The 11,825-nt window shown below is 38.7% G+C and overlaps 1 protein-coding gene across 4 annotated transcripts in view; it reads right to left on the reverse strand.

Annotated features, from left to right (window-relative positions):
• The window catches only part of LOC126924218 (uncharacterized), an 84,678-nt gene that overhangs the window by 5,616 nt on the left and 67,237 nt on the right, over positions 1-11,825 (reverse strand). For all 4 annotated transcript variants that reach the window (XM_050738464.1, XM_050738467.1, XM_050738465.1 and 1 more), the window contains one exon: positions 8,030-8,338. In XM_050738464.1, coding sequence (XP_050594421.1) covers positions 8,030-8,338 — 309 coding nt within the window. The remainder of the gene's footprint in view (positions 1-8,029; positions 8,339-11,825) is intronic.

Raw genomic sequence — 11,825 nt, forward strand, 5'->3', positions numbered from 1 at the left:
TCTATTCCTCGAGTCATTTTCTCTGTGAGTCGTTGCGCTCATCTACGTGGCTGTTGCCAGTCGAAAAGTTCACGCACGCACGGACCGTGTTTCACGCTCTATTCGGTTTATCGTTGTTTTTCTCGTGGCGGAAACTCGTCTGCCTTCAGTTCGCCGCCTCGGACCGTAAATCGGCCGCCGTTATTCATCGTTCCGGTCGAGCAACCGCGATGCAGGCCAGAAATTTCACGATAATTTATCGAATTAGTAGCATCGACGAATTGGCAAACGCATGCAAGTTGAGAGTTGCGTATTGGGTCTTGCGAATAGATCGCGCATTTCTGTGCATTTTTAGTGAATTGCAAGCGATCGACGTCCACCGTATAGAATGCACGTAATATGGCAAAATATATCATATCAATTATTCGAATTTATTTATTATATAAAACATTCGAATCGTAATACTCTTGTTATATTTGGTAGATAAAATAGGCACGATAGGATGCAAAGATATTTTTCGATATCGTTGTATCAGGTCGTCCGAAAAGTTTCTTTCGTTTTATAAGGAAATAACGGATGCACATTTTCCGTTTTATATTGTTTAATCGAATTACGTACGATCCATTTTGTTTTATCAAAGTAAAAATCACAACGTTTGACGGATTAGGTTTCATGTTTGTATAAATTAGATTCAGCTAGAATCAATCGTACGATGATCACTTATTATTCACGTTATAGTACCACGCCAAAATAATTTACTTATAATTCTCAATGAGAACTGATTGTAAAATTCTTCCGAATGAAAGAAAAGAAGTTTGTATAAAGATGCATCATTGTAAAAGACGTGTCTGTAAAAGAAAGACATCTGTCTATAATAGTGTAAGTTCGAGTAGAATATCAAATTTCCTAATAATTTCACGCGACTACAAACTATTGGTACTGTGACAACTAACTGTAGCTAACAAAAGGAATTACTAAACAAAAAAAGAACCCTTTAAAACTTCAAATAAGGGAGCGTGGAAATAATTTTTCTAGCCACTGTAGAGAGTCGTTTTGCTTTTCTGGAAAAATTAAAGAGCTGATGAGCGTCGTTCTTAAAACGAATTTTTTGAATTAATAATAGCAACTCGCAACTCGTGGCGTGATTAATTCAATTCTGCTGATTTGTTAGCTGCGTGAAGAGTCGAGGAAATTGCAAGACAAACGATGAAAGAAAATCACGAACACGTCAGTTCCAGGAATATTTGCTACAGAAAATTTTTACGATTTTATTACGTACGTTATACGAAATTTTCTGAAATTTCATCAGCATCGTAATGAGACGCGTGTCTCGTAATTGTACAGCTACGATCTGAAACCACTTCGGAATTGTACTATATAAAAGTTACAAGACGCTCGTTGCGACGATACACTCGATGAAAAACTAGTATACATGGCGAACACAAATCTTCAACGTTATACGATTATCGTTAAAAGATCATCTCGCTAGCTATATTTTGATAGATAGATATCGCGGCTTATTAAATAGTAGGTTGTTCGGAAGGTATCTTTCCTTTAGAGACACGCGTTTTACGACAACGCATGTTTATACAAACACGAAACCTAATCTGTCGAACGTTGTGATCTTTATTTTGATAGAAGAAAATGATCTTACGTAATTCGATAAGATAATATAAAACGAAAAATGTCGTGCATCCATAATTTCCTTATAAAACGAAAGAAACTTTTCGGACGACCTGATACAACGTGCAATCGAAATGTCGAAACACCTCGGTGTTCTTCGCGAAGTTTATGTTTCCGATAAATATCCTGTAACTTGTATACACATTTCCAGGTTCATTTCCAATGTTATCCATATAATTATAACGATCGTGTCTCGTTAGGATCGTTAACGAGATGTTTCGTTAAAATACACGCTGTTAAAGACATTCGAAGAGTATTCGAATTCTTCCATGAGCCACCGTATACGTATGCGGAACATAAATATACGTTTGATAGAAGAAATAGAGATTAAACGAAAAGAGGCAGAGGAAACGTAGGAGAAACGCCAGGCAGCAAACTGGTAGACAAAGAGAGAGTGGCTTTCGTCGCAGGTATTTATTTTAGTTCATCGATTTCCAAGCCTAGCGATGTATGGAAGGCTACCTGTATGTATGCAAAGTAATAGCCCCAGGCTGACGGACTAGCGCCTCTGCCACTTGCCGGGTACACTTGATCGCAAAAGTGCACCCTAGTCACCCTCGTTTCCCTCGGCGCCCCTCTAGCGACGGCTTTGACGTTAATGGTCGATCGATCGGCTGGGAGACAGGTGCGTGGTAGTGGTGCTGGCAAAAATAATCTTCGCCCGTACGTGTATACGTTATGCACATAACATTTTCGACTATATTTCAAATTCGTCTACTATCTTCTATCTCTTCGTCGTCTATGGATAAGCGGCTCTGAAAAATTTCAGACGCTCTGAGAACGATCGAGTCCGATCTGAGGCGAATAGAAAATTCTCTAAGCGAATTGCTAGCGAATTACGTTGTATGAATCATCCTTGGCTGTGTTTCAAAGTCGTCTACTATCTTCTATCTCTTCGTCGTCTATGGATAAGCGATTCTGAAAAATTTCAGATGCTCTGAGAACGATCGAGTTCGATTTGTGACGAATAGAAAATTCTCTAAGCGAATTGCTAGCGAATTACGTTGTATGGATCATCCTTGGCTGTGTTTCAAAGTTGTTTAATATCTTCTATCTCTTCGTCGTCTATGGATAAACGATTCTGAAAAATTTCAGATGCTCTGAGAACGATCGAGTCCGATCTGAGGCGAATAGAAAATTCTCTAAGCGAATTGTTAGCGAATTACGTTGTACGGATCTTTCTTGGCTGTGTTTCAAAGTTGTTTAATATCTTCTATCTCTTCGTCGTCTATGGATAAACGGTTCTGAAAAATTTCAGATACTCTGAGAACGATCGAATTCTACGCGAGGAGAATAAGGAATTCTTTGAGCGAATTTGGCGTGTAAATGGAGAAGAATTGGCGTAGCGTGTGTCACTCATTCGCTAGTTTACGATCTGCTATTTATCTCTTGAAAAATTTCATTTGCTTCTGAAGGAAGATTCGAAGAGAGACACCAAAAACGATTTAGTTGGATGCAGAGAAAATATAGAATTCTTGAAGAAAATCGGCCATGAATTACGTTACGCGCGATTCTCTTCAAGTCATGTTTCAAACTAGTTTACTACGATCTAATATCCGTGCTGATCACGAATACTATCGGGAAACTTCATTCGTTTTTTAACGAAGAAAGGCTCGAAGAAGAACCGAGTTCCATGCAAAATGAATAAGAAATCTAGAAGCAGAATTCGACGACGAGTTACGTGCATCCTTTTCGATCGCGTTTCTAATTCATCAACGATTTCCCACCTATTCGTGCATGAATGCATTCGAAAAATTTCATTCGTTTCTTGACCAAGGAAAATTCAAAGAAAAGATCGCGCCGTCTATGGAAAACGAGTGCAAAATTTTCCGCTACAATTAGCACGAATCACGCCGCCAGAAATTATTAATTACTTGTGATGTTATTAGGAAGAGGAACGAAAGAGTAGATGCAGATTATGCGAAATAGAATGCGAAACGATGAAAAATGTAGCGCAGGGGATACAAGAAAGTAGAGAAACCTGGAAAAGATCTAAAGAGAATACTTTACACGAGACTGAAGAAGGGTACACGTTACACATGAATGAAGCAGATACTGAACAAAAAGAGGAAGATATTAGATGGGAGTAAAGTGAGGGAAATAATCGCGCGAGGAAGGAGACACGACAGGAAACAAATATAGGGCAAGCACGATAAATACAGAGCGGCCGAGCTAGATGGAATCACCGGATAAAATATCTGCATTACTTGTTGCCGTATAAAGATAACTTCTCGGGAGAGAGTTGTACTGTTTCGAGTAGCGCATGTAACACAGGAAATGGCTTTTTCTAATGATCATTCTTTTACCAGTTCTCGATGGCTGTGATATATCTTTGTTAATAACCCTGTACACGTCTATTTCTGGATATTTTCGTGGAACGTGAAGAAAAGAAAAGAAAAGAAAAAAAAAAAACAAATTCAACGACCTATCATCCTGATCATTTAGTTTTGAGACATTTAGAATTTTCTAAAAGTTCCTTGAAACAGTGCAACTTCCTCCTCCGAAGCTTTTTTATACGACTTTCTATACAACAAATAATGCAAATATTTAAATGATCCTATTTAGCTGCTCTGTCTTATGCATACGATATGCATATATAAATAGATTAAAAGTAATACGATAGAGAAAGTAAAACATGCAAGGTGTATGTAAAATACATCGTACACTTTGCGAAAGCAAAAGACAAGCAAGTAAACAAACAATGATAAATAAAACTACTACTACTACTGTTACTATTTAACAGTAGATTTTGTAGATTTTGACAATGTATTTCGGGGTGATAAAAATCCAAAAGCCAAAGCTATGCCGCATTCTACCAAATTAACAGCGGATTTTTCGTCGATTTACCATCAAAGCTATCAATTTGCCAGTTGATAACAAATTTACACGGTTCCTTCGCGGAGCTAACTTCTCAAAGCGTTAACCACGCGGACGAGGTTTCGCTGGCTCGGGCCAATATTCCGGAGACTGCGGTTTTCCGACACCTTTGACGACAGCCGTTTTCGCTCTACGACAAGAGCGTACAATACCAGGCAGCAGGACGAAACACGTTCGGTCTGGCTGGGCCGTGATCGAACTACTTTCGAGGTGAATAACTTAATTGCGAAACCGGTCGATCTCGCGTCGCGACACGTTATTTCGATGGTCTAATTAGAAATTTCCTGCCGACGGATTCGTCCTGGCAAATTTCAACGCGTTTCAGCGTCGATCTCTGACGATCTTCCGGGTTAAAGCGTTCCGCGTACATTTCCAATTACGACCATTTTGTCAACCACGAGGAATTTTGCGCAACACGTTTGTTCCTTGTTTACGCGATTCCAAAACGAGCGAAACCGTTTCTCTTCCGCGTAACGAGCTTCGTTTTCGACGTTAAGGGCTCCAGGCGAACAAAGGAAAATTTCGACGAAATTCTGTTGCCAATTTTCATCGCTTCGTTTCAACGCAAACAAAAAAGGATACAACATGGAAACGATTTTTCACTATTTTCATAGACGCGGCTCTGTTGCCGGTGAAATTGACGGAGGAAGAGGAGAAGCGTGAGAAATTACGAACACAAAACAGCAATTCTGGAAAACCAGACTTTTTTTCGTTCTACCTTACTGCTCGAAAATACCAAGTCCCATCATCTTTTTATAAAATGTAATTTAGTTACGAAACTCCAAATAGGAAGATTCAGCACGATTTTATCCTTCGTCAGTGAGATTTAAATTTTATTTTAAAATATACTGTACGCCATTCGAATGATTTTAACGCGGTATTAAAAAGAACAATTTAAATTTCATATAACATAGGTCTATTAATTTTGCAAGAAGGTGTTTTTAACGAATTAGTTTATCTTCTAAAGTATTCGTTATCGTAAAAGATATTTCAAGTGGAACTTGTTCTCTCTCGAGTAAGACGTCTTACGATGACCGACAGATTTGCCCAGAAGCATCTTACAAATGTTTAATTTAAAAGATATTTCGATCTTAATTTCATCGAATTGAGCGTATGAAAAGCAAAGGAAACACAAAAGCTTATCTTGCTTCTTACCATAAGTTTTACAACGTCGAGGTTAAAATATCTTTTAAACTATTCATTCATCGACCCAAGTACCTTGATACGTTTTTGTAGGGAACTAAGAAACGCATGGAATGATGTGCGTAAAAAGATATAAATTCCATTAAAAAAAGAAGCAAAGTCATCTAGATAAGATGCGTGACCATCGCGAGATGTCTTCCTCGAAACAAACAGTAAGTTTTACTTCGAGCAGTTTTTATCACAAACAGTTTTTACCTTGGCAGATAATTCAATGGAAAAATGAAAATGTACATGTACGACACTCTGTATATTTTACAGGCAGCAACATACGTATATTATAAATCGATCAAATTGTTAACGTAAAATTTATAAACAGGCGTGTGTACCTTATTATCCTTCATTTAGTTCTCGTTAATTAGTTTTCCATTAACTCAGATATTTTTTAATAGCATTCGCGCGTCATATTAATAATTTTACTAACGTTCGTGCATTATCGCTAATTTTTAATTATATATTTATAATTATATTGTATTATAGTTCGACCAAAGTATCAACGTACGTATGTGTCCCTGAACGGGAATATACGTTCGTTGCACAATTTTAACAGACCGATTCCATTCTACATAGATGGGCGCTAACCGAATGTGCGAAGAATACCACCATTTTGCGAGAATTTTCTCGCGTGACTTTTTTCTATTTAAATGACACGGTCTAGCAAGCGAAAATAACGAGACACGCGAGACTACATTCGTAAATTCATATTGCTCGCCTGGATTCGTTGGCAATTTTTATCAAACGCGCTACCTTTAAAATTCAATTTCCTTCGTCAGATGTTCGTAGAGCGGCATCTTTGGCTTCGTGATCGCATTTCCTTCTCACAATTTCCCTGTTCCTCGGCTACTGCTATAAGCGCTTGTCCACGAAATTACTCGGCGAGACCGGTCGAATAGCGAACATTCGAGAGAAATAGAAAAAGAAACGAAATTGGTTCGGGCAGCGTGACAAGCATCGCAAGATACCGACCATTTTTCTTTCGGTCACAGCTATCGTAGCTATCGAGTTTGGTGGGCGGTCTGAATTTTAGACGATAAAGTATCATTTACACGGAATAATCCATTTTAATAGCACGAGGAGAAAAAGATAAGAACGTGGAAGAAAGAAGAGTCACTCGATCGATATGGAAAAAGTGTAGAAGTATTTCCAAATTTTCGGGTCCCAATTTTCATCTCGGTCGCTCGTTTACTTCCTACGCTGTCCGCGACTCGATGAAGAAATTACGGACAATTTTATTCCTCGTGGACATCAGAACTACGAATTATAAAGCGAATGATAAAATAAAATTGATCTTTAAAACGCGATAAGAAGACTGACGTACGTAGTTTCCGAAGGTTGCGAAACTATCGTATTTTGCTATTTAAAGTGCTCTTTATCTTCGAATTGCTCAATCTTCGAAACTATCGGTCAGATAAAGAAGATTCTTCCGAATTGATAAAAAAGCTGTTTTTTCATTTCAAACATTTCAAAACAAATGTTTGAAATACATCGACGTAACGACATAATCGACGTAAAAATAGAAATTATATCATTGCCAAGCGTTTTTGCTAAACGATACAAAACAGTCCACGTTTACAGTCTGCGAGCACACGATCTAGGTCTACATGTTGTTAGGAGCATTTGTTGCCGGTCGTTAACATCGATCTACATTTTTGTTAACGCGATTAAATAAATAAAACCCGGACAAAAATTTGTTCCATACGCTGAACATCATAATATCGATACTGAGGTCATCTATTAGGTCGTCCGGAAAGTTTCTTTCGTTTTGTAAAGAAATAATGGATGCGCGACGTTTACCGTTTTATATTATAGTAGAATTATGATCCATTTTGTTCTATCAAAATAAAGATCACGACGTTCGACAGATTAGGTTTCACGTTTGTATGAAGATGCATCGTTGTAAGATACCTGTCCGTAAAAGAAAGACACTTTCCGGACAACCTAATACTCGAAAACATCTCTTCATATCGTCATGCATCTCTTGAAAATCTGTCCAGCGATGAAAAAAAAGACAATTATATTTTAATCGAAAATGACCAAAAGGACACAGCAGGGTAAACGGTCTCGCTATAACAACAAAGCCATCCCTTTAACCGCTTAGCGATACATCTTCCCTCTTTCGCTGTCCGCCTCGCTGGCTAGTCATCCCGTTATTAATTTGTCCCTAACTAGGGACACTAACGCTAACGACTAGTACTCAACGAGTGAATCAGTCTCTTTGACGGGCACAGATGCAAGCGCATTAAGGGTGGCGCGGTATGATTATACCTACTTTGCATAAAGTGCCACTTACCACGACCACCGAATAGAGTATCTTGGCTTTTAAGTCGGTTGCGTCCTTCAGAGGCTGCAGAGCGTCCAGAGCGTCCAACGTATGCAAATGTGCCTGGTCGTAGAGAGCCGCGTATCTCTCGGCCAGTCGTTCGGCGGTCGCGTCGTCGAACGTTAAATTTGGAAAAGTCTCCTCCATCCTGAGAATCATACATCCGTTTCTGACCGATGGTTCCGGAGTCGGGCTGCAGCTCTCGTCCGTGTGATAACCAGCGCTGCTGCTGGATTCCTCGTCGTAGTCGTCCGGCAAATTTTCGCTCAGCTCGAATACCTGCGCGAAAATATTTCATGCGTTCGGACCTTCCATACAAACTCGCCACCACTCCAGCTGATTCTCTCTTCGACGGTGCAAATTTTTAACGAATTTCGCCGCTCTTTCCTTTCATCGTTCGCAACTCATCGGTCGTTTTTCAATTCGACTTTTCGATCGGTTTCGTTGGTCGGAAAGTTGGCGCGGACTACGGCCAAGTAAAAACGACAAATGACAGTTTTGCGGTGTAGGAATACCGAGCGTTTCGAACTTTCCAGTTCTCTGTGTATAGACAAGGGAGAGACATGTGTGCAATATGATATATTATATGGCTATGTACGTTTCTTGCTCAGGTTGTATTAATTATCACGCAATTTTAATATAGATCGTTAGACGCCTCAATAACTTGTCACTATGGCGAAAATTCATTATCAAAGTCAGTCGTCCGTTGCGCAAATATGCTTGTGAGAAATTTACGTGTCGTAGACGCGTCCCAAGCGAAATTCTTCGCATTATTAAAAATTTCTGAACTCTCTTTACTGTGGTTGACAGACCACAGAGTGGTCGTCCTCCTAGTGCATGGTCTACCAAAAAAAGAAAAAATAATTAAATTTGCGAGGGATAGCGTTTCTGAAAGGGCACACGTTTGTGAAGCAGCTAACTATGTAATATCTTTCGCTGAGAATTTTGGCGAAGTTTGCCGATTGAGATACGGAACACCTCGTACAGACAGCAAGTACAGGGTGTAACGCGAGAAAATTTAATCAGAAGTATGCGAAAACGAACGATCAAATTTCTAGAAGTTAATATCGCAGTATCATTTTTTATCATGCGCCGAGAACAATTTTTGTAGAGTGAAATATTCCACCACACACTGGTTCTATTCTATGAAAAGGAAATACGCCCCGCTTCTCTGCTATTTTTCTCTTTTTCCGTCTCTCGTGTATACAAACTGAAATATTTTCGATTACTTTTCAGTATTCAAACGGAGAATGTTAAATAGCCTGTTTGACGTTCTATCAAAAAGTTATAACGCTAATAAGAAATACGAAATACAAAATACGAACAGATTTACAATTACGATAATTGTAACCACCGGGTGTTCAGGTTAATGTCGATGAAAGATTTTGACGGAAATAAAAAATTGAATTTATTAGAAATCCTACGAAGCACGTTTCCATTTCGTTCCCCACCCTCCTGCCTATTTGTTAAATATTTTATCGTTCGAATTTCAGAATACGTTCCTTTTCAGAATCAGCCACAGTGATATGAGATAAATAATAGTTTATACATAATATAAATAAAAGTCTAGCGATATGAAGTCAAACAATATCGTAGGTTTAGGTATCGTCTTCTTTTTCTATTTTCTATTTTCCTCATAACAAACAAACGATATCGCAGGTCTGGGTATTATTCTCTTTGTATTTTCCATTTTTTTTACAACTTTTCGGTAAAACTGCAAATGATATGATCTATCTAAATAGTCTAGAGCAAGGACACGAAAGGATGTTTTATTTGTTAACAGGTTAATATAGCTCGTGTGTTTAATAACGATGAATATAATGATAAAGAGTCACAAATTATTTAGTGATAAATAACGTTAATGTGTTCGTTAGGCTCGACGTGTACTGTTAGAATCTTCAAAAGGGAGTGACTGCCCTTCGATCCTTTCTTGTCCTTGCTCTAGACTATTTAGATACTACATACCCATAGAATATACTAAGAAAACTGCGAAGGTACGAAACGCCCTATATTACAAGGGATGAACAACAGAAAATTGATCAAAATACAGAGAAAATTGAGAAAAGTGATATCGATCACTGTGATATTAATCAACCAGCCACATGTGGAGGGAAAAGCGGCTGACCAGTGATGCTACGAATTCCGAAGATCGTAATTTTGTATCCTTTCTCGAAGACGTGTATCGACTTTCTACGAACGAAATTCGACAGGAGGAAAACCATACGACTGATTCCATTGGTTCTCGTAACTTCTGAAATTCGAGCGTACCATTAACATGATCTTGAGAATCTCCAACATTTTCTATTTCGGACATATCCTTTCGTATGATAAACGAGAGTTTAGTAGACGTAGATACGTCGACGTGGACGTATAGCAGCGGGCTATGAATCATAGGGATCTAAGCGAAACTTGGGTGAATTTCAGTGAATCGTGTTTTTCAATACTTCAAAGGATCGTTCGATCAACTAACAAAAAATGTCCGATTCCGCGTTACAACTCGCTATGATATTGATAAATTTTTTATCAAACGATGGCGATGATCGAAAGAGGTAAGCTTTGGCCGAACGCTTTTTCCCTATCTCTTGCAATTCGGAAAATCGGCGAAATATCCGAATTTTCAGCAACCGATTTCATCCCCTTAAAAATTGAATTCACGCGGCAATAAAAATTGCGCAACGCACACCTATATATCCTCTGCGTATCCCCAAAGTTTCGTACTTTCTTCGATTTACATCGGTACAATTCTCTATGATTATCTACGTAGTATAATTTTTCTGATTATGTTTCACAATTATCTAGGAGAATATAAAAACTCATCGAAATTATCAAGCTTCTAAGAGTAATTTACCAAGTATCGAACAATTGAAATACAAGCGTCAAATACTGGCACTGAACCGTGAACGATCAATTTTTTCCTTACTTGTAAACGTACGAGTCACCGAACGAATCTGTAGCGACACTTGATGCTTCGATTCGATAGCTGATTACATCGCCAAAGGTATATTAGCATTCAAATTTCATTCGGTGTCTCAAGTACCTACGTACGTTCGATGATTACCGGCGGGCCACGGAAATTGATGGAACCGTTTCACGGAATCCTGTATTATTCATGGTGTACGTAACGAGGTCGTGTCCTTCACGGGATGATTTATGCGAAATCTGTGCACAACGTCTTCCAGCAAACGCTTCCGATGAATATTAAGTACGTAATTGTTCGTAATTAGTCAGTAATTCCGTGGGAAATTCAATCAAAATTAATAAGAACGACAAAACCTTTTAGATTTTAACTTTCACGACGACCAAACGATACAGATATTTGTGATTCTTCGTTCGTTGCGGTTCTACTCAGAAGTTACGCGCAACTGGCGTGTCCTTCTTCGTGTAATTTTACGAAACGATTTATTAGATAGAAGCAGAAAAAAGGGATATTAGACGGTGTTTGAACGACAATGTGAAAACACAAAGATTATTTAAAATAGAGATAGTTGCGAAGAACGAAAGAAACGTGTAGTTCCGGAGGCCGTACTGTTTCACGAACAATCTGTTAACGCGTGTCGTTATTAAATGCGTAATTTCGATCGATAGGATGAGTTTGCGTTTTATCACATTGGAAGGTATGGCAAGCGGCACGGTTACTGTAAGTGCACTCGCGTAATTCAAGATCGCGAGTGTCCTTAAGGGACGACGCGTGACCGGAGACTTTGTGCTTTGTGGATTCAGCTTTGTCCATCAACTACGTCACTGCTGAACTCGCTTCTCGTGGGAC

This window comes from Bombus affinis, chromosome 14, assembly GCF_024516045.1.
Source record: "Bombus affinis isolate iyBomAffi1 chromosome 14, iyBomAffi1.2, whole genome shotgun sequence".
Classification (NCBI taxonomy): Eukaryota; Metazoa; Arthropoda; class Insecta; order Hymenoptera; family Apidae; genus Bombus; species Bombus affinis.